Source organism: Bacillus rossius, chromosome 18 (assembly GCF_032445375.1).
Source record: "Bacillus rossius redtenbacheri isolate Brsri chromosome 18, Brsri_v3, whole genome shotgun sequence".
Lineage (NCBI taxonomy): Eukaryota > Metazoa > Arthropoda > Insecta > Phasmatodea > Bacillidae > Bacillus > Bacillus rossius.
This window is the reverse complement of record NC_086345.1, coordinates 7,216,203-7,240,175: the sequence shown is the minus strand read 5'-3', so window position 1 is coordinate 7,240,175 and position 23,973 is coordinate 7,216,203. Positions and strand designations below refer to the sequence as shown.

At 43.4% G+C, this 23,973-nt stretch overlaps 1 protein-coding gene across 5 annotated transcripts in view; it reads left to right on the top strand.

The window, feature by feature from the left end:
- LOC134541413 (uncharacterized) overlaps positions 1-23,973 on the top strand; it is a 78,144-nt gene that overhangs the window by 51,254 nt on the left and 2,917 nt on the right. For all 5 annotated transcript variants that reach the window (XM_063384846.1, XM_063384849.1, XM_063384847.1 and 2 more), the window contains exons 10-14: positions 4,380-4,604; positions 6,316-6,417; positions 7,585-7,708; positions 10,278-10,367; positions 10,800-11,053. In XM_063384846.1, coding sequence (XP_063240916.1) covers positions 4,380-4,604; positions 6,316-6,417; positions 7,585-7,708; positions 10,278-10,367; positions 10,800-11,053 — 795 coding nt within the window. The remainder of the gene's footprint in view (positions 1-4,379; positions 4,605-6,315; positions 6,418-7,584; positions 7,709-10,277; positions 10,368-10,799; positions 11,054-23,973) is intronic.

The following is a 23,973-nucleotide window of genomic DNA, read 5'->3' as shown; positions in this document are numbered from 1 at the left end:
ACTATGTCAGTTATTGTGCTTCTGTAGTAACTATGTTGCTTCTACAGTAACTGTAGTTTTTTTATGGGAACTATTGTGTTTGTGCTCTAATTATGGTGTGTGTACTGTGTTTATTCATGAATTGTTATTCATTTGTCTTAAATTCACGTTCACACATGCCATTATTATTTTCAGCTAGGCGGTTGGTAAAATAGACGTTTATTTTTTTCAATGTAGCATAGTATGAATAATTACGTGGAAAAGGATATTTGAAGCCTATTTTAAGAGACTGTTGTAACTGCAGCAAATTCTACAAAATTTTGATCAACACTTGCATAGAATTTATATGTTTTGTGTTTGTAATATAGGTGAACATAAACTAAATTATGTCAATGTGCTAAATGACCATAAATAATTCAAAACAAAAATGAAAATTCTCACTAATTATTGCACCAAATAACACACAACTGCATGTAGAGATCAGTACATAACTGTTGGAAAAGATGTACAGTAGAATCCCGCCGAGGCGACCCCCCTCTGATGCGTCCATTCTTTTTATACGACCGTTTTTTAAGAAACCGTGAAAAATTTGAGCAGAGAAAGTCGAAAATTTGAGTAAAATCGGCTGAAAAACAAGTCTGTTACACTTTGTTGGGTGCTGTGTGTTCACGTTTATCTTGGCGAGAGCTGTACTGTAAGCAAGCAGGCTTACAAAAGACGGCTAAAATAGATACCACCCCTCTAGACTGTCCACGCGGCAGTGTCTAGCGGAGCTCCACTCGCTCGTCCACTATCCACTATCCTCGCCCACTGTCCACTATCGCAAGAAAAGCCGTCTCAGTTGTCATGTTATCTTACCGCTGGAAAGCGCTGTGGTAGCTTCTGCGAGAGCATAAGAAACTCCTCCGGCCAGCATCCTCCTCCCCTCCCACACTGCGTGTGACAAAAGCCAGTTTGTATAGACCATTCTCGGTAAAATAAATATTTTTATGGGCTTATATGACTGTCCTTCGCCGATAATAAATACTTTATAAGTTTAAGTTATTATGATACAATTTGTTATTAGTCACACAGCAGTTTCTGCTGAAAAATCACCAATACCTCGAATTTTATTGAATAGAAACATTTAGCAGGGCGGAAAATATATTTATTTTACTGCATAGTTACTTTTCCATCTGCGTTCCAAAAATTTTTCTTTTTCTTTTTTTTCTTTTTTTTGCTGCGAAGGGATGTGGAAAAGATAATTGCTTGAGCGGTCAAAATAAACATCGCTGACGGCAAGGGCGGGAGCGCATTCTGTCGGTCTGTCGCTGTGATTATCTACTCCAAAAACATGTCGCAGCATTTCAGGATAGCATTGTTCTTATATCTTTCGTTTATAGCCGAATGTTTTCTACCTGATCCACACAAGTTCCTTCGCCAAGTTTTGAACAAAAATAACCACCAGCCGGCTAGCATAGCCGAACTCGCGTGACACAAATTCACTTAGCGCGAGTATTTATCGGTGTTCATTGTTCGGGGTATGCGAGTCCGAGGTGTAATATGAATTTAAAAAGTTGTCTTTTTTACACCATAGACTATTTGAATATGAAATCTATGCGAACAAAGGCAATTTTTTTATGTATTTCGATACATTGGGGGGGGGGGGGGGGTGGTAAAAATTGGCCCGAATTCTCTATTGCGACCATTCCGTTTATAAATCCGTTTTTCCGGAAACCGTGAGGGGTCGCATCAGCGGGATTCTACTGTATATGTCGATCTTGTACTCAATTGTATAGATATTCCAACGAAATTTCCCAAAGTTCTTTCAAAGCTTTCTTCGCCTTTCAACAGGATGATTTACATGAATGTATTGAAAAATTAACAAATGTTTCTGGTGCAAGTTGTAATGTTTGGAGATTCAGTGCTTCCAACTGCTTCTCAAAAGTATTCTAATGCGGTAAAAAGAGCATTGCCTAACGAATGAAGACACCATATTTAGAGGAATATGGTATGCTGTGAACTCTTACAGTAATGTATGATGAATAGATTTCACACTTTTCTATTTCAGCTTTTAATCCGTGTAAACTTTTCTAATTATTTGCTTTTAAATGCAGTGCTGTGGCAACATAAACTGCAGGAAATATTTTGCATAGAGCAGGAAGGTAATGCATTACTTCTATAGGAAAGTAACAATTAAAATAAAAAAAAAGATGTTAATCAAGAAAATTCTTAAATTCTGGGTACATAAAGTGTTTTTACTGCGATAGTTAATTTTGTGTTAAAAAGTAAAGGATACTATAATAGTAAGATTTTTATAAGTCATAATTTTCTAAATGTACAGAACAAGGAAAATACTAGCTCCAATTTCTAGTTTTTAAAAGCAGAAAACTCGAGATTTAGTTATTAAGAGAAAACAACTGGAAATTTGAATTTCGGGGTACTCGCAGGTGTCTACAATACAATGTGATCTGACATGAACGATGCCAACTAACGCTGGCTACATTTGTATACTAGTGATGGACAGAATGATTCGACTGACCGGATCAATTCATTTGAATCAGTTTCGGCTAATGATTTGTTCAAAAGATTTGTTCATGATGTTCTTTTAGTTCTGACCACTGTTAATTGATTGGGCATACCTCGAAAGTCATAACTCGTGCATCCATTCAAGTATTCCTTACGTATTAGACGCTGGCCTTGTTGTCGGGCTGTTTATCTTAATCTGGTTGGCTCAGTTAGCTGAAATTCCAGATGTCTAGCTGTTAAAAAAAAATGTGCGGGAAAAATTGCAAATGTCTTACAGATTAATTTAGTAAACAAAACCTAGACAATTCATAAATAATTATAACATGATACTTGTTGAGTCACTAGCCTCCCCCCCCCCCCCTTCCCCGTCACCTTATTCATGTTACCCTTTTTCTTTGATCATTCATTGTTTGCTCTTGTGAACACACGCATGCTGCTTTTACTAATTACTCGGAGTCCCAACGTCATGAGGAGTTTCACGGACGAAGCATACTGGGGGGCTACTTCTCTCATTTCAACATTTTGGTCTCTGTAGACTTGAGTAATCAACTCTCAAAGAACCGATTCATTACGTAACAAACGAGTCACTTGGTTTTGTTCACTCAGAGATTCTATTGTTTTGAACTAATTGTTTACAAAATCACTTATATGCGCTACGTAGCGGCAGCGAACAGATTAAGTTTATAACGTGTGAACACGTTTTTAAATAAATAAAAATTTATACATCGGACAACTTTGTATTTCTGTTCATTGTATAAGTAAGTGGTAAAACCCTTGTGAATAATGGATATCAACTTTAAAATACTTGGTTTTATTGGGAAAAGAATTATAAATACAACACCACACATAAGAAAAAATATGTGCATCTCTTGAAGAAAATGACAATCGAAACATTTGACAGAATTGGAAGGGAAATTGCATTGTGTGGGCACATCTCAAATGAGTTTTACTTTATTCCTCCCATTATACTCCCACACTGCCTGTCATGAACTAGAAAACAGATTGCTGTTGCACGGTGCTTTCTCCTGTAATCTTTGGCAAGGTCACGTGTACTATCTGCACATAGTGTTCGGAATAGGTTCAAAAACATCATGCCGTTTTTATGTGAGAATTATTTTCCCAAAATTTTTATGCTCTAAAAATACAGTATGTTGATTATTTGATAAAACATTGTATGTAATTAATGTGGAACTTCTGTCACAAAACTTAATTGACATTTAATAACTAAAAACCTACAGGGGGAAGAGGAATACTTCTTTTTTGCTGTTTCGTGTCTTACTGAGAGAGAGTCCCTTGCGCTAAATCCTTTTCAATCTGTCCTGAGTTTCAATGGCTGCGGTGCTTGCACGAGTGTGTGGAAGACTGACTACCAGCTCAGCTGGTGTGCTCACTCGCCTCTCCCTTTGCCTATCACGCCTTTCCTCCAGCACCACTCTCTCTCTTTCTCTATCTCTCTCTCTTTCTCTCTCTTTTCTCTCTTTTTCTCTCTCTCTCTCTTTCTCTCTTTCTCTCTCTTTCTCTTTCTCTCTCTTTCTCTCTCTCTCTTTCTCTCTCTTTTCTCTTTCTCTCTCTTTCTCTTTTCTCTTTCTCTCTTTTCTCTTTCTCTCTCTTTCTCTCTCACTTTTGCTCTATCTTTTTTCTCTCTCTTCCCCCCCCCCTCTCTCTCTCTACAACCGCTGCTTCCCTCTACACTACTATCCTAACTCAGGCCTAATATCGCCAAAATTAACTTAAAAAACACATCGATTTTTACACAAAAAAAAGACTTGTGAAAATTAACTGGGTGGTAGTCTTAAATTCATTTTGAATGTTAATGTTCAGTTGGTTGATGGGGACCTGAAAGTAAGCCCATGGTAGTGGCAGTGCTGATGCGAGCTGTGTGCTGGGTGCAGGAGTACTCGATGCACCTGTTCACGACGCGGCACGAGAACTCGATGTACAAGCTGTCGCTGCGGCACAAGCAGACGCTGGCGCGCATGCGCATGAAGCAGCGGCGCGAGCAGCGCGTCATCGAGGAGTCGGAGGAGGTGCTGTCCGCCCACACCAACTTCTGCCACATCTGCAAGCTCAACTACCGCCAGATGAAGGGCGAGCACCAGTCCTCCGAGTCGCACGCGGTAACCTTCGCTTTGGCCGATCACATTACATTCATGTTCCTCAAGTCAATACAATGAGGGATGGTTTGTACGGATGTTGATGGGGAAGCTGATGTACATTTAGATTACGCCTGTGTCGTGCCCTGATTTTTTTTTGGTTTCAGTTCCGGTTCCTTTAAAACACCAGACCCGAAACCGACTTTCGAAATCTTGGGTTTCATTTCCACGTATTTTTTTGTTAACATTTATTTTACTTCGTTAACTGTAATCTTCATGAAACCTTAATTAAAAAAGAAAGTAAACAAACAATTCTTTAAATGTCGCGCAACGTCTCGCGATATAGCGACACATTAAAATAATGTCATAAAGTATAGTTAATTTTGATGCAATGAATTTTGGGAGATATAGGAACCAAAAGCAGCCATCTTATTTCATCAAATTAAGGCCATAATCTAATTTTTTTGCATCATGTGACCAAATTATTTTTAAATATAATTCCCTTAATTATAGTGACTCATTACTGCAAACATTTTTTTGCGTGATATCTTATTTAACAAAGATGAATTAAAAAAATTATTGTGAAAAAAAAATTATGGCCAAACACAGTTGTAATCCATATGGTGTCTGTCAGTTCCCCAAATATTTCGGTTAGACTGTTTTTCTTTTCTTTTTGGAATGATACAATTTCTTACAGTTTGTAGGTATGTTTAGAATGTAGATTCTAACAAACAAGTTACATTTTAAATATAAGAATAGAAAGCATAAAAGATTTCCAAAAATGCTGAACTACAAATAGAAAATGAGAATGTATCGTCAAGATTTTGATGCCATCATCCATTGGGCCAATGTATTTTAAGGTTTGAGGTTAGGTTGAATATATTTAAGGGTACCATTTGAGTTTTGATGTTTGCTGGTATTTCTAGCGCGGTGTAGCCTCTAAGCTCAAGGCTGTGAACTGGCGCTCAGTCCTCTCGTCACAGGAAAACTGTGAATTTTTTTATATGGCGGAGAAATGAAGATAAGGTGTAATTAAAGTCCTATAAGTGCTTTCAAGAATCTGTACCAGTTGTTTTATGCCTAAAATTTACTCTAAAACATGCCTTTTAGCCATTTTCACTGTTTTAAAATCAAAAGTACTTTTCGGCTGCCAGCGAATTATTAAATGCTTTTTGTAAACAGATCCCACTCTGATATTTTGAGTAGTTTTGAAATTGCGTTGTTTTCCCTTAAGGTCTGCGCACCATTATGTGTGCCCAGGCAGCGGTGCCCTTAATGGTTTTTAGAAAACCAAATAATGACCCAGAAAAACCTATTAATAAATTTAGTGTGCCTAGACCCCCCCCCCCCTTTTTTTTTTTTTTTAGTTGCCTGCTGGGTTTTCTTGTGTATGTGTTATTATAGTATTGTCCTCAATGCTCATTTTGTTTCATGTGGTTGTTTTGTCTACATAATTTTTTATGTTTATTGTGCCTACCACTCATGGCCTTATGCCGTCGGTAGGCATGTATCAAATTGATAAATAAATAAATTATAAGATACAGAACTCCGAACCTAGGTTCTTGATGTACATCAAAATCAGAACTGAACTGATCAATAAAAACCAGAACTGCACAGCCCTAATTTTGGTGATGATATAATGTCAAAAATTCATAATGCAGCAGTGTAATTTATTTTATTTGTTATACAGATATAATGGTTTCTGAAGGTGTGATTGTATTCACTTCTGTTGCAGAGCATGAAGCGGTTTTTGATGCCCATGTGCAACGTGTGTGAGATACGGTTTAGGTCACCAATGCAATACGAAAACCATCTTTGCTCACTGGATCATATTAAGGTAATTACATCATATTGTAGGGAATTAAGTTGCTTTATCTGAGAATTACGTACCGTATTGGCCCGAAGATAGGCTGACCTTGCTGGTAACACCTTAAAATTAACTAAAATTAACAGAAAAAAATTTCTCTGATATTTTAAAACAAGTTATAGAAGTGATTTAGATGAATTATGATGGAGATTATAATATTTTTAACCCTTTGGTTTGCAATCTCAATTAAAAAATTATTCAATACACATACTAAAAAAACACTGAAGTTTGAACTCTACCCATCACTTTGTGGCATCATGAAAATAAATTGTGTAATGCTTTGAAGATGTTCCCATTTGGAAGTGTTCCTGCTCAAAAAGTTAAAATAATTTTGCACTTGATTTAAAAACAATTTGCAACATAACTCTTTAAAAAACGTTTCCTGGCCGTCAAGTCCAATTGTGTCCTTTATGAAATTTCCAAACAGTTCAACTAATATATTTTTTACCTTTATTCATTGTACAGTATTTTGTTTTATCATTGTAAATGTTACATTTCCTTTACAATAAATGCTAGCGATATATGTGTATATCATTTATAGTTTCCTTTTCTTCTATCTTTGAGGTTTCGATTATAGGGCAAACTGAGATTTTCAAGTTGCTAAAATCGGCAAATAAAAGTAGGCCTCTATTCGGACTAATATGTTCATCACGTTTTTATATTGCCATCTAATGGGAGGGAATCAAAAATCCTCAGAAACAAAAAGAAGCGAGTGTTGGAGTGCCTCATTACATTACTGACCCTAATACTGCACTGTTAAATAATTGTTTCTGAACAGCCACTGTTTGACTCCTGGTGAGTTAAAAACCTTACTGACATTCGCTGTGAGCATCTGAGATTCCCCAGGGCACTCCTGTTTCTCCCACCCTTTTCATTTCTTCAACACTGCATTCTCATGTCATCACCTCTCGCTGTCTCGATGCCAACGATTCATTCATTCATTCATTCATTCATTCGATTTTGAAACAAAAGTGTTTGAGAAGGAATGCCGCCCGTCTCAGGTTAGCGTGTCGCCTCACTGGACTTGTTAGTGACTGCTGGAGGAAGGCTGTGAGTGGAAGTGTGAGGTGCGACTCTGCCACGGTGACGTGGGCGGAGGCAGTGCAGTTGTGAACGTGTTCCTCTTGGTGGTCGCAGAGGAAGGCGCACTTGCGGGAACGCATGGACCGGGAGCGGGAGGAGAAGGAGGAGGGGAGTGAAGATGACAAGGACATCAACATGGAGAACTTCATGATCCTCGACTCTGTGGGCACTGTCGACGGTATGTTCATACTGGGCATGGTGATTCTCGGGCTGGTGCATCTAGATTTAATGCTGTTAGGGATGGGCCAGTCAAATTCACAGTATTCGCAAGATTTAGTATTTGAGAAAAAAGATTGAAAGAAAAATATGTGGGGAAGGGAAATTCAGACATTTAAACATTAGCATTTTGTAGTTAAAATTACTACAGTCAAACCTCTATCTATCGAACTCGCATGTATCGATTGTCCGTGTTTATCGTATACTTTCTACGGTCCCGGCAAAATTGCCATACAACTAAGGTTAAAAAAAGTCCGCTTGTACCGATGTTCGAATTATTGATTTGTCCACATTGATCGTACAAAATATGTGGTCCCGTCACAATAAATTATAATAGATGATCGTTTAACCATAAAGATTTTGCAGAAATAACCATTTCTTAGACAGAAACCACCATTTCTTAGACAGAAACCGTCATAAAAACAGTAACGATTGTATACAGAAGTAGTAAAAATCACCTTAAATCTGCAGCCATTAATGGAGCACGTAAACATGAAGAAAAGCCAAATGAACAACAACTTACGAAGAAATATGGCTGATGTACCATAACTACAGTACAAACCCAATTGTTATCTTATGATAATTACCATATAAATAACTAAAGATTCTTTGTAGATACCATAATTAGAGGCACTGGAAAATCGTAAAAACGATATAGGCGCGAATAAAAGCGACAAATTGGTTTATCGACGAATAAACGCTACAATCCCGTTTTTAGAAGTAAGTATTAAAATTTCAAGTAATATTTAAATTTCCAGTAAATTTTAGGTTTACCTAATATTTTTAAATAAACCATTTCTTATTATTAACGGCCTAACCTCATACAATAAAGAACATTCTTTATTTTATGTATCTTACCGTGTTTGAAGATAACCTAGTAAACGGTGACGATGGCGAGCCATGTAAACAATCAACATGATCTATGAATCTTGCAAATAACACGAAACACAATTTAAATACGCATAGGCTTGCGCGGAAACTTTGTTAACGGCAAACGTAACGTACGACCTAAACAACAAATGTAAAAGGTTAAAGAGAGACGTTTATTTACGCGCATGAATATTTTCACGGGAAAGAAAGTGAAAACATTGAATCCGCCATGTTTGCAAACGTGTGCGTGCGTGCGTGATATTAACACAAGCAATCGAATTATTTACTGTTAAATGACAACTAAAATATAAAAATGCATTCATTTAAGTTTACAACACACGCAGCCTATATTTGGCAACTACAAAAAAAATTACGAAAATCTACTTCAGTCAAATTCGTTAGCACTTTAACGGGAAAAAAAGATGGCAGCAATGTAGCTCTATGCTTTTGTCGCTCATTTGTTGAACGTACCTAGTGTTTCCATAATTCCTAACCCGAAAAACAAACGGTAATCTGTGAAACTAAAATATTGCGCTGCTATTCACAATAAAATTAAGGTTATTAAAGTCGGTTTTCTGTATCGCGTTCGCGTGCAATGCAGTTAGAACTATAAAATATGTATGTGTGTGTGTGTGTGTGTGTATATATATATATATTACTATTATGGGACGGACAAAATCTGTTACGGTGCATTCACATGCAGAGCAATACAATTCGCACCATTTATATGTTAGTGACACTAACATACTTATATGCAAAGCTTGCAACATCCGCATAAACTGGGAGAAGAATTAAAATTAATGCTATATAAATGCTATATGGCAAAATATAAATGCTACGAACAGCCATTATAAACGCTATTTTCCAGTGCCTCTAACCATAATACTACAGAAGCATGATAGCTACCCCATTTGCACTATAGTTACCGTAACAACCGAGATGTATATTTTCCGCGATGGTAAAGTATTTATTTATGACATATTAAAATTAAAGAACATTATTGAAAAAAAAGCATGTTATATTTTTATATGTACGGTTGGCACATGTTGGGAAGAAATAATGCGATCTGAAAGATTGCAGTACTACTACGAAAAGTGAAAAGGGTACTCGTGGATTTTTAGGTTATGGCAGTCTCTCTTGTTTTTTCAGTAATATCGGCCGAAAATTAACAAGCGTATCGGAAGTCGGCAGAACTGCCGATTCAACTAAATATTGGCAAAATCGGCTTCTTTAGTACAGCTCTACATTTGATAACATGAGTAAACATATTTCAGACTTCAGGATATTGAAAAAGACTTTATTTCCATGTAGGTTTATTGTGCGTATGTTTTTTTTTGCAAGTGTAAATTGAATTAAGTAAAATGCTTCCATTTTTATTTTTTTTTCCAACTGATTAAACTTTAATGACAAGTAACTGACATATTTCTGATACTAATTATGAGGTTAAAAATTTTTTTTTCAAAATCGTTGTTTGTAGATCATTTCAGAGAATATTTTTGACACAAAAAGAAATGAACATCCAAATACGAATAATCTACCCAGAATAAACCACATTAATTCCTCACAGGTAATATGGTGATAGAGTACAGGAAGAGTTGTTAGTCTCTTTTTTTAGGCAGACATCTTGGTATGATTGATTTGATTGATGTCTTTTGGTTTAGAATCTGGGGACGACTCTGGAGATGGTGAAGGTAAACCTGATAAAGAGAAAAAGGATGAAGACAAGAAAGGAAAACAAGAAATTGTTCTGGGTGAGTTGTTAGATACCAGCAAATAAATGCACCAACAAATAAATTCTACTGTTGTTATATATTTAAAATTGTTGTGAAACAGTAGCGGAATAAAAACACTGTACGTGAACTAGTACAAGTATCTGGCTGTTATTTTACAGTGAAAAAAACACTTAAAAAAAATTAAATGAGAATGTTTGCTGATAATGTTTTTGAATTTCATCGTTAGGTACAAATTTAATGTTCAATTTTACTGACGTAAAAAAAACTTAAAGCACTTCTTTATTCAGTTTTGGTAAAAATAACATCATCCGCTATTACACAATGTTAAAAAAAAGGTCCTAGTGGTTTTCATGACATACAAACAAAATTTCTGTGCTTTGAAAACGTGAATGTTTATTCGTGGTCTGTATCACAACCCGCAAAGGTACAGTTAAGTGTTGTGTGAACCAGGCTCGGAGTACGTGAAGCTGATGGAGGTGTACTTCTGCGACCTGTGCCACATCTACCTGCCCCGGCTGGAGCCCAAGGAGCGGGCCATCCCGATACACTGCCGCTCGCGCACGCACCTGCAGTGCTACGTGCGGTTCCGCGACGACCGTGCGCTGCGCAGGGAGGCGGAGAGGATCCACCGCAAGGAGGTCAAGGAGAAGGAGCAGAGGGAGGCGGTGGGCAAGAAGGAGGGCGACGACAAGGACTCTGAGGAGGTACGTGACCTTTCCTTCATAATAAATACCGTATTTACTCGCGTAAAGGCCCCCCTTTTTTTTCTCCAAATTTTCGATTCCAAAAAAGGGGAGGGGGCCTATACGCGAATTTGGAGGAAAAAATAAATGGTGGCAGCGACGCGGCAGGAGGGGGAGAGAGGCAGCTAGTCAGGAGGGAGGAGAGGCAGCGCTGTGGCAGGAGGGAGAGAGAGGCAGCTAGTCAGGAGGGAGGAGAGGCAGCGCTGTGGCAGGAGGGAGAGAGAGGCAGCTAGTCAGGAGGGAGGAGAGGAAGCGCTGTGGCAGGAGGGAGAGAGAGGCAGCTAGTCAGGAGGGAGGAGAGGCAGCGCTGTGGCAGGAGGGAGAGAGAGGCAGCTAGTCAGGAGGGAGGAGAGGCAGCGCTGTGGCAGGAGGGAGAGAGAGGCAGCTAGTCAGGAGGGAGGAGAGGCAGCGCTGTGGCAGGAGGGAGAGAGAGGCAGCTAGTCAGGAGGGAGGAGAGGAAGCGCTGTGGCAGGAGGGAGAGAGAGGCAGCTAGTCAGGAGGGAGGAGAGGCAGCGCTGTGGCAGGAGGGAGAGAGAGGCAGCTAGTCAGGAGGGAGGAGAGGCAGCGCTGTGGCAGGAGGGAGAGAGAGGCAGCTAGTCAGGAGGGAGGAGAGGCAGAGCTGTGGCAGGAGGGAGAGAGAGGCAGCTAGTCAGGAGGGAGGAGAGGCAGCGCTGTGGCAGGAGGGAGAGAGAGGCAGCTAGTCAGGAGGGAGGTGAGGCAGCGCTGTGGCAGGAGGGAGAGAGAGGCAGCTAGTCAGGAGGGAGGAGATGCAGCGCTGTGGCAGGAGGGAGAGAGAGGCAGCGCTGTGGCAGGAGGGAGAGAGAGGCAGCTAGTCAGGAGGGAGGAGATGCAGCGCTGTGGCAGGAGGGAGGAGAGGCAGCGCTGTGGCAGGAGGGAGAGAGAGGCAGCTAGTCAGGAGGGAGGAGAGGCAGCGCTGTGGCAGGAGGGGGAGAGAGGCAGCTAGTCAGGAGGGAGGAGAGGCAGCGCTGTGGCAGGAGGGAGAGAGAGGCAGCTAGTCAGGAGGGAGGAGAGGCAGCGCTGTGGCAGGAGGGAGAGAGAGGCAGCGCTGTGGCAGGAGGGAGAGAGAGGCATCTAGTCAGGAGGGAGGAGAGGCAGCGCTGTGGCAGGAGGGAGAGAGAGGCAGCGCTGTGGCAGGAGGGAGAGAGAGGCATCTAGTCAGGAGGGAGGAGATGCAGCGCTGTGGCAGGAGGGAGAGAGAGGCAGCGCTGTGGCAGGAGGGAGAGAGAGGCAGCTAGTCAGGAGGGAGGAGAGGCAGCGCTGTGGCAGGAGGGAGAGAGAGGCAGCTAGTCAGGAGGGAGGAGAGGCAGCGCTGTGGCAGGAGGGAGAGAGAGGCAGCTAGTCAGGAGGGAGGAGAGGCAGCGCTGTGGCAGGAGGGAGAGAGAGGCAGCGCTGTGGCAGGAGGGAGAGAGAGGCAGCTAGTCAGGAGGGAGGAGAGGCAGCGCTGTGGCAGGAGGGAGAGAGAGGCAGCGCTGTGGCAGGAGGGAGAGAGAGGCAGCTAGTCAGGAGGGAGGAGAGACAGCGCTGTGGCAGGAGGGAGAGAGAGGCAGCGCTGTGGCAGGAGGGAGAGAGAGGCAGCTAGTCAGGAGGGAGGACAGGCAGAGGCGTGGCAGGAGGGAGAGAGAGGCAGCTAGTCAGGAGGGAGGAGAGGCAGCGCTGTGGCAGGAGGGAGAGAGAGGCAGCTAGTCAGGAGGGAGGAGAGGCAGCGCTGTGGCAGGAGGGAGAGAGGCATCTTGTCAGGAGGGAGGAGATGCAGCGCTGTGGCAGGAGGGAGAGAGAGGCAGCGCTGTGGCAGGAGGGAGAGAGAGGCAGCTAGTCAGGAGGGAGGAGAGGCAGCGCTGTGGCAGGAGGGAGAGAGAGGCAGCTAGTCAGGAGGGAGGAGAGGCAGCGCTGTGGCAGGAGGGAGAGAGAGGCAGCTAGTCAGGAGGGAGGAGAGGCAGCGCTGTGGCAGGAGGGAAAGAGAGGCAGCTAGTCAGGAGGGAGGACAGGCAGAGGCGTGGCAGGAGGGAGAGAGAGGCAGCTAGTCAGGAGGGAGGAGAGGCAGCGCTGTGGCAGGAGGGAGAGAGAGGCAGCTAGTCAGGAGGGAGGAGAGGCAGCGCTGTGGCAGGAGGGAGAGAGAGGCAGCGCTGTGGCAGGAGGGAGAGAGAGGCAGCTAGTCAGGAGGGAGGAGAGGCAGCACCGTGGCAGGAGGGAGAGAGAGGCAGCGCTGTGGCAGGAGAGAGGACAGGCAGAGGAGTGGCAGGAGGGAGAGAGAGGCAGCGCTGTGGCAGGAGGGAGAGAGAGGCAGCTAGTCAGGAGGGAGGAGAGGCAGTGCTGTGGCAGGAGGGAGAGAGAGTCAGCTAGTCAGGAGGGAGGAGAGGCAGTGCTGTGGCAGGAGGGGGAGAGAGGCAGCTAGTCAGGAGGGAGGAGAGGCAGCACTGTGGCAGGAGGGGGAGAGAGAAGCAGCTAGTCAGGAGGGAGGAGAGGCAGCGCTGTGGCAGGAGGGAGAGAGAAGCAGCTAGTCAGGAGGGAGGAGAGGCAGCGCTGTGGCAGGAGGGAGAGAGAGGCAGCGCTGTGGCAGGAGGGAGAGAGAGGCAGCGCTGTGGCAGGAGGGAGAGAGAGGCAGCGCTGTGGCAGGAGGGGGAGAGAGGCAGCTAGTCAGGAGGGAGGACAGGCAGAGGCGTGGCAGGAGGGAGGGAGAGGCAGCGCTGTGGCAGGAGGGGGAGAGAGGCAGCTAGTCAGGAGGGAGGAGAGGCAGCGCTGTGGCAGGAGGGAGAGAGAGGCAGCGCTGTGGCAGGAGGGGGAGAGAGGCAGCTAGTCAGGAGGGAGGAGAGGCAGCGCTGTGGCAGGAGGGAGAGAGAGGCAGCGCTGTGGCAGGAGGGAGAGAGAGGCAGCGCTGTGGCAGGAGGGAGAGAGAGGCAGCGCTGTGGCAGGAGGGGGAGAGAGGCAGCTAGTCAGGAGGGAGGACAGGCAGAGGCGTGGCAGGAGGGAGGGAGATTCAGCGCTGTGGTAGGAGGGAGAGAGAGGCAACTAGTCAGGAGGGAGGAGAGGCAGCGCTGTGGCAGGAGGGGGAGAGAGGCAGCTAGTCAGGAGGGAGGAGAGGCAGCGCTGTGGCAGGAGGGAGAGAGAGGCAGCGCTGTGGCAGGAGGGCGAGAGAGACGCAGTTTTTCAGGAGGGAGGAGAGGCAGCGCTGTGGCAGGAGGGGGAGAGAGGCAGCTAGTCAGGAGGGAGGAGAGGCAGCGCTGTGGCAGGAGGGAGAGAGAGGCAGTGCTGTGGCAGGAGGGAGAGAGAGGCAGCGCTGTGGCAGGAGGGAGAGAGAGGCAGCTAGTCAGGAGGGAGGAGAGGCAGCGCTGTGGCAGGAGGGAGAGAGAGGCAGCTAGTCAGGAGGGAGGAGAGGCAGCGCTGTGGCAGGAGGGAGAGAGAGGCAGCTAGTCAGGAGGGAGGAGAGGCAGCGCTGTGGCAGGAGGGAGAGAGAGGCAGCTAGTCAGGAGGGAGGAGAGGCAGCGACGCGGCAGGAGGGGGAGAGAGGCAGCTAGTCAGGAGGGAGGAGAGGCAGCGCTGTGGCAGGAGGGGGAGAGAGGCAGCTAGTCTGGAGGGAGGACAGGCAGAGGCGTGGCAGGAGGGAGGGAGAGGCAGCTAGTCAGGAGGGAGGAGAGGCGCTTTGTGGCAGGAGGGAGGAGAGGCAGCTAGTCAGGAGGGAGGAGAGGCAGTGCTGTGGCAGGAGGGAGAGAGAGGCAGCTAGTCAGGAGGGAGGAGAGGCAGCGCTGTGGCAGGAGGGAGAGAGTGGCAGCTAGTCAGGAGGGAGGAGAGGCAGCGCTGTGGCAGTTGGGAGGAGAGGCAGCTAGTCAGGAGGGAGGAGAGGCAGTGCTGTGGCAGGAGGGAGAGAGAGGCAGCTAGTCAGGAGGGAGGAGAGGCAGCGCTGTGGCAGGAGGGAGAGAGAGGCAGCTAGTCAGGAGGGAGGAGAGGCAGTGCTGTGGCAGGAGGGAGAGAGAGGCAGCTAGTCAGGAGGGAGGAGAGGCAGCGCTGTGGCAGGAGGGAGAGAGAGGCAGCTAGTCAGGAGGGAGGAGAGGCAGCGCTGTGGCAGGAGGGAGAGAGAGGCAGCTAGTCAGGAGGGAGAGAGAGGCAGCACTGTGGCAGGAGGGGGAGAGAGGCAGCGCTGTGGCAGGAGGGAGAGAGGCAGCTAGTCAGGAGGGAGGAGAGGCAGCGCTGTGGCAGGAGGGAGAGAGAGGCAGCTAGTCAGGAGGGAGAGAGAGGCAGCGCTGTGGCAGGAGGGAGAGAGAGGCAGCTAGTCAGGAGGGAGGAGAGGCAGCGCTGTGGCAGGAGGGAGAGAGAGGCAGCTAGTCAGGAGGGAGAGAGAGGCAGCGCTGTGGCAGGAGGGAGAGAGAGGCAGCTAGTCAGGAGGGAGGAGAGGCAGCGCTGTGGCAGGAGGGAGAGAGAGGCAGCTAGTCAGGAGGGAGGAGAGGCAGCGCTGTGGCAGGAGGGAGAGAGAGGCAGCTAGTCAGGAGGGAGGAGAGGCAGCGCTGTGGCAGGAGGGAGAGAGAGGCAGCTAGTCAGGAGGGAGGAGAGGCAGCGCTGTGGCAGGAGGGAGAGAGAGGCAGCGCTGTGGCAGGAGGGAGAGAGAGGCATCTAGTCAGGAGGGAGGAGAGGCAGCGCTGTGGCAGGAGGGAGAGAGAGGCAGCTAGTCAGGAGGGAGAGAGAGGCAGCGCTGTGGCAGGAGGGAGAGAGAGGCAGCTAGTCAGGAGGGAGGAGAGGCAGCGCTGTGGCAGGAGGGAGAGAGAGGCAGCTAGTCAGGAGGGAGGAGAGGCAGCGCTGTGGCAGGAGGGAGAGAGAGGCAGCGCTGTGGCAGGAGGGAGAGAGAGGCAGCTAGTCAGGAGGGAGGAGAGGCAGCGCTGTGGCAGGAGGGAGAGAGAGGCAGCTAGTCAGGAGGGAGGAGAGGCAGCGCTGTGGCAGGAGGGAGAGAGAGGCAGCGCTGTGGCAGGAGGGAGAGAGAGGCAGCTAGTCAGGAGGGAGGAGAGGCAGCGCTGTGGCAGGAGGGAGAGAGAGGCAGCTAGTCAGGAGGGAGGAGAGGCAGCGCTGTTGCAGGAGGGAGAGAGAGGCAGCTAGTCAGGAGGGAGGAGAGGCAGCGCTGTGGCAGGAGGGGGAGAGAGGCAGCTAGTCAGGAGGGAGGAGAGGCAGCGCTGTGGCAGGAGGGAGAGAGAGGCAGCTAGTCAGGAGGGAGAGAGAGGCAGCACTGTGGCAGGAGGGGGAGAGAGGCAGCGCTGTGGCAGGAGGGAGAGAGGCAGCTAGTCAGGAGGGAGAGAGAGGCAGCGCTGTGGCAGGAGGGAGAGAGAGGCAGCTAGTCAGGAGGGAGGAGAGGCAGCGCTGTGGCAGGAGGGAGAGAGAGGCAGCTAGTCAGGAGGGAGGAGAGGCAGCGCTGTGGCAGGAGGGAGAGAGAGGCAGCGCTGTGGCAGGAGGGAGAGAGAGGCAGCTAGTCAGGAGGGAGGAGAGGCAGCGCTGTGGCAGGAGGGAGAGAGAGGCAGCTAGTCAGGAGGGAGGAGAGGCAGCGCTGTGGCAGGAGGGAGAGAGAGGCAGCGCTGTGGCAGGAGGGAGAGAGAGGCAGCTAGTCAGGAGGGAGGAGAGGCAGCGCTGTGGCAGGAGGGAGAGAGAGGCAGCTAGTCAGGAGGGAGGAGAGGCAGCGCTGTGGCAGGAGGGAGAGAGAGGCATCTAGTCAGGTGGGAGGAGAGGCAGCGCTGTGGCAGGAGGGAGAGAGAGGCATCTAGTCAGGAGGGAGGAGAGGCAGCGCTGTTGCAGGAGGGAGAGAGAGGCAGCTAGTCAGGAGGGAGGAGAGGCAGAGGCGTGGCTTAACCTCCCTCCTGCCAGCTAGCCAGCCAACCAGACACCACTTCCCTTCCTCCTTCACTTCCCCTCTTCCACCCCTCTTCTACTCCGTAAACACTCCACATCAACACAAGCCCGGGTCCAGCTTTTTTTTATCTTTATGTCGTTTGAGATAGGACTAACTGCTTACGACGGTCCTACTGAGAAAGGACAAACTATAATATCAGTCTCTGTATCACTGCCGCTTCCTAAATCACCTCCCGCCGCTCACAATACATGGCTTGTTGTTTGATGCATGCCAAGCTGCCCTGCCCTCAGATAAACCCAGAAAAACACGTTTTTAAATTTTTTCTCAAAAATGTTTACAAAAAAAAGTAGTGTGGGGGGGCGTATACACGGGCAGGGCTTTACGCGAGCAAATACGGTATAATTCAGTGCTGGACCTATAAATACATACAATTTTTCCATTTTAAAGAAATTTCTGTAAGTGTAAATTTGTAGGTACCTAGAGAAAATTCTCAACAGATTTTTATTGTTTGAGAATGTGTGAATTCTATATCACAAAAGTTTTGAACAAAATCAGCCCAGTACCACAAAAAAAAAAAAAGGGCAAAGAAAAAAAGAAATCTGAATTGGTACTCGCATCTTCTGACAATATTTTGAAGAAGGAAGATTTTTGGATAAAAGCTGAGTGAGCAAGTATGTATGTGTGTGTGTAGTATGTATGCATATGTGCGAATGTGCTGCACATGAAATACACTAAAACCCAGTGAAGAAGTTTCTCAAGTAAGTTTTTAAAATGTGGGAAATTTTCTGAACAGAGTTTTACTCCTGATAGTTAAACTTTTTGTTGACCTCGATATCATCACCCTGACTTACTTTACGGACTGTGAAGTAGTTTAATTTCAGATGATTATCACTATGGCACTTGTAACAAAACTACTTGTCTTGACAGGCTGTGAATTGGGATGTGTTTGCTCTCGGTTATAGCCAGTCAAAGGCTAGTTTCATAAATGTTAGTTATGCCTGAATGGACTGAAGGTTTTTGTGAAATGTTTTTCTAATCTCTGTTTGATAAACGCAAAGAGCGGACTGTGTTGGTCCTTGGATGAATGTATGCAGTGAAAATCTCGTAAGAAGAGTTTTCATTAGGTGAGGATTAATTTGAGATTGAGGTGATCAATAGGCATCTGTAAATCAAGGATTTTCATTTTTAAATTAATTTCAAAATTTGTAAAAAATATCCACACAGATGAAACTTCTATAAAATTGAATAGTTTTTTTTTACTTCCTAATAAACTTTAAAATCACTTGAGACAAGAGATATTATTTTTACTTCATTTTATTTTTAAATTTAATTATTTCAGTGTTATTGTTTTGTTATTGTATAGGTTTGTCTATAAAACCATGCTAATATTACAGTAAAACCTCCATTAACGATTATTCTATTTAACGAAAAACCCCATGCAACGAAATAAAATTTTGGTCCCGCCGAACCGCCATAAGATCAATGCTGTTTTAACCTCTAAATACTGAATTGTATTTGTTCCGAAATAGTGAAATTCCCTTTACAACGAACTGCCGCTTTTGAAAAACACGCAAAAATAAACATCTCCTACAAGACATCCACTAATTTTTTTGTATTCACTGCTTAAAAATATGTGCGTATAACCTTAAAATAATAAGCACCATCGCGGAAGACATTAAATAAACAAAGCATCATGGATAACACACGTCGTGTATACATGCCACACTTTGTTCAAAATGGCGGGTACATTTACATGGTTGCTACAGGACTAGAAAACCGGGAAATGTCAGGAAAATTAAAATGGTCAGGGAATTCTGGGAAATGTCAGGGAAAATTCTACGAATTCTGGAAATTTTAAGTTGCGTATAATTCAAACAAAGGTTTGTTTTGATGCGCTCGTACCGCTACCGAACGACTCCGCTAAAAGGCTGCTGCTTAAGGCACACGGCAACTGCAACTTTTTTTTTTACTTGGTCTACGATTGTCCGTTGCAATAGGCTGTTACAACCACCCACCATAACTTTTGGCCAATCCAGGCACTCGTTCGTTCACTAGCGAAAACGGCCTTCATTTGTTCGTGTTTTGCTCCTTTTTAATTTGCCCTTGAGACTTTGTATTATGTTCCGTTCCATGCAGTGAACTATAGAACGGGCATGGCGTCGTTTATCTTTTGAAGGCTATTTTCACGTGGAATAAGATGAGTACAAAGCTTATTACGTGAATTTAAAGGCATTGTTTCAGATGAAGTTAGTTTTTGATGCGATCATAAGAAAATAAAGTGCATTTTGATAAAGATGCAATACCAATTCTCATTTTGAAAACTACCAAGCTGATACGAAAACACGTGGCTTTTGTGTGCGGTTATGTATTTGCATTTTTTCTACTTATTTTTTTAATTACTTTTTTTTCAACCGTTATAATCCGTGAGTTCTGTTGCGTGACACATTGTGTCTAAAAAAATATGCATAACTGAACATGTTTTCCCCCAGAATCGTTAATTAACATTGTAAGATTGTAAGAGTATTGCATGTTGTAATTCTCTAAGTAGGCCCGTTATATTGCTAGGTGTGAACGGGTAAATATGCGGAAAAAAAATGTTAAAAATCCGAAAATACTTTTATTATATGCTCTTTAACTTCCTCTTTTCATTAAACCCGGTGGAGATAAGAAATTCCAAATACTTTAGGAGATAATGTTTTATTTGTTATTTCGATATTGTTGCGCAAGTAATAAGTAGTCAAGATTTTGTGGTGTTATTTTAAGACAAATTTCGGTGTAAAGAAATAAAGATTTCGGTGTTATGTGGTTTTATTTTTTTGCTCAAAATACCTACGGCAAAATTTTCTTGCTTTTCTGTACGACATGCAAATTTATTAAAACAAATATTAATAAACACTAAAACCTCATGATCTAATTACAATAAAGTTCATTTGCAAATTCATAGATAATTAAGTTCATTTGCAAATTCATAAATTCAAACTTTTAAATAACTACTAATAATTTTACGACTTAATAACAATCACATACACTACAAAATTACACAATTAAGCACTTCCAAAGTTACTATTAAGACGGTTTAATTGAAATGCAATTGGCTGGTTTCTGGCAATGAAAGTTCATCCTTAATTATTTTTTTGAAAGCAACATAGCCATGTATGAATGTATCATTGGGAAGATGGGAAACAGAAGTCAAGTTATGCAGAGACTTCTGTAGGTTTGCATCTTCTATGCTAACCCTACTCACATGTCTTGGGTTGAACAGCAAATTAATGGCATTAAAGACTTAAGACAAGGATGTCGTTTAACAGATGAGTTTTGCCTCAAACGCTTATGTTTCTCACTCGCGACATGTTTCACAAGCGTATCGCGTCTCTCGTAGTCTAGCCTGTAGTCAGAATTTGCACATTAAAATTTTATCACTGAAATAAAATCCTTCGCTGGAAAATTCTTTCGATCGGTCACTGGCAGAAACATTCGTTTTAGGCATTATCAAAAAAATTTTAATCTCATAGGAAGAATTTAACCTCTTAATACGTAAAAACTTGCCGTGCTGGAAAGATCAAAACAATGGAGAACAGATGCGAATACAAACGCATACCGAATACCAACATACGTACGTGAAAATAAATACGACATAAACATGTACTATTTATTATTTACAATCGTTACGTTAAGCAGGGTTAATTTTATTTTCGTACCCTACGTACTTCATTTTAAATAAACAGTAAAAGCAATGCGCTTTAGTGTGTAATATTTTAATGATTCAAAACGTAATCTTAGAAAAACATATTTTGGACGTTTGTTATTTTTGTATTTACAGAAAGCGAATGGCGGCCATTGTATCATAGTTATCAACATCTTAAAATATTATGGTACACAAGATTACCGTTTAATGAAAATATTACGTTAATTCAGAGACTTCATTTTAAAATCTATAATGAATCACCGTCGCATATAATATATATGGCTGCTAGTTACTGTCAGAAATATTTGATTGTGCTGAAGATAATGAATTGTCCTTACAGAATGGAAAAAAAAAAAACGTAAATACAGTAGAATTTCGTTATAGCGAGCACGGTAATAGCGAGAACACGGCTATAACGAGGTATTTTTGAGGAATTTACGGCGTGAGAGCTTGAAGCGCGCTTTTGTTATTTGTCTGCTCTATCTCCACCCCTCTCGCTCGCCACTAGACATCTTGCCGTTGACGCCTGTCACATTCTTCAGCCGTGCAGTCGCCACCTAAGTGCGTGGCTTTAAAAATAGAATCCTGTCCTTTCTTTATTTTATCAAACTTCCGTTAGTTATCTGTACCGTGTGTAGACAAAGTTTTAAATTTTGGAACAGAAACAATGTAAGAAAGTATTTTTTACAAATTAGAAATATGTATGTTTTTGTTTTTATAATCGCGTATATTTTCACGTTTTTTTTGTTGTTATCTTAAAAGAGATAATATTAAAAAGCCGCTCTAATGAGATTTAATTGTTTCTTGGTTAACAAAAACTATTAATTGTTTATATTCTATTTATTATTATTTACGCGACGTCATACTGTACGCGTACGCAATATGACTGGATTCGTTGCTGCAACATAACATAGCATGTTATGCGGTATCAGAAGTAACAAGTAACGTAACGATAGTAACGAGTACTAATTGTTATAGTAACGAATACATACGGGTACGCATTTTTTCGTTACTTTTACACCTCTAGTAGGCACTACCGTATTTATTTCCGAATCGCTAGGACAGTTTTCTTGTAACTTTTGTTTCGGTCAGTTGTTGGGGTATTTGTCCGGGAAAGGGGTGGTGATGGTTTGAGTTTAATCCCAAATTTATTTTCTAAAAAAGTTGACAGGTTTCTTTAAATTAAAAAGTATAGTTTTCCAGCGACTATTTCGTTTGAGGCGTACGTGCGTTGCCGCAGCCGCACTCCTGCTATTTTGTAAGGAATCAAATCGTCGCGCTACACTAGCACCACCTGTTAGCAACATCCCGAACCAACATGGCCGCCAGCAGACAGCCCGCGTCGACGATAGATAGCAGGACAATGCTGCGTCGGCCGCGGGCTGAGATGCTATACTTACGTGGCGTGGTAGGGTATTCTGGTTATTTTGACGCAATCGGTGATCGCACCCGTACTTATGGGGTATCGTTTTAAAGAGAATTCACACATCTGCTCACAGAAATTAAGATTTCGTTAATATAACCTGTTATTTTCCAATTATACAGGTTTAAACACAATTTTTATGCTATTTTCGGTTAATTTTTATTTTTTGGGGGCCAAAATTTGTCCAATTCGGTTATAGCGAGGACACGGTTATAGCGAGGATCAAACCCGGAACCGTGACACCTCGCTATAACGGGACTCTAGTGTAATCAGGATAGACGAAATTTCGTGACATATCGCGGATTTCGCACAATTTCGTTTTATTTCGTGTTTTCAAGCGGTTTTCGGTGTTATTTCGTTTTATCGTGCATTACCATATAATCGTGCCTCTAGTAATAAGTAAAAAAAATTACGTGAGTTCCTACTGTTCATCCTTTGTCCCGGTTTGTTTGGTCAGGTCAGTTACATTATAAATACTTTAAAACTGAACAGCCATTAAAATTAAATTCTCATTATTTTTAATGTCCGCTTAGTTTGAAAGCATTTATAATGTAACTGACCTGACCTAATAGACCATTTTAATTAATTAGGCATTCACGAAAACACTGCAAAATATAAAAAATTGTGACGGTCGATTGATTGTACAGGCCTTGTATTGCAAAATAAGAACGGCGATATCTCCTAAAGTATTTGGAATTTCGTATCTCCACCGGATTTTCTGAAAAGAGGAAGTTAAAGAGCATAAAATAAAAGTATTTTCGGATTTTTAACATTTTTTCCCCGCAAATACCGCCCAACTACATATTTACCAAAATATTAATATGTACTTTTTTTTTAGCTTAGAGATGTCGAAGAAAATTACTTTTAAGGAGAATTGGCTCAAGGAGTCAGTTTCAGCATATCAAACCCTCTGCTAAAAACATAAATTCTGCGTACTGCTTTTTGTGCTACTAAAGTATTCAACTCAGCAATATGGGCCGAAGAGCTCTCACCAGCCACGTCGAAGGAAAAAAACACATTCGCAATTCTGCCGTCAAAATAACACAAAAAAAAACTTATTTTACCTCATGTTGAAATTTTTATATTATATTTAATCATATGCACGCTTATATTTATGGTATGTACTTCAAAAGAAAGTCAGGGAATTTTTCTAATAAATTTCTGGAAAACAGGGAAAAGTCAGGGAATTCTAAGATTCTATTTCTGTAGCAACCATGATTTAGCGCTAGTGGCGGAAACCTCTCGTACCATCGCTCTGGCAGGACGAACAACTAGTATATTTTGCATTTCTATGGTTAAAGATGCGCACACGCAAATATTTTTAACTATGGTGTAGTAAAAATTCGGTTTTTTCAGTTTTCACTGTTGTTTGTTTATTTCTGCACGTAGTTACGGAAATCAACTCATTACTACTGTAAAATGAATTCCAATCCTAAAAAGCGGTGACAGATTGACGTTGAAATAAAATTACATATTTTAAATGCAGTTGATGAAGGTGGAAAAAAAGTGATATAGCTAAATGTTCCGACATCCCGGCGTCTACATACACTTTCGACCATATTATCCAACCGGGATCAGATCGAAAACAACGCTTCTCTGGTAGGGACAAATCGAAAACGTGTGAAAGGATGTAAAAATTATGATTTGGACAAGATACTTTTTGACTGGTTAATGGAGGCTAGGGCATCTAACATCAACAAAGGCATGCCAGGAAGCACTGGGGATGGGAATTGGCAATTTCCAAGCTTCAAATGGTTGGCCATTAAACAAGTGTATTATATGTACTTTTTCATGCTTAATTCCTCGTATCGTATTAAACAGTTCTAGCCATTTATGTGAAGCTTTATGATGACTAGAAATATATTGTGCGAAACCTCCATTTAACAAACCCCTTTACAACAAACACAACAAATTTTGGTCCCTTAAGATTT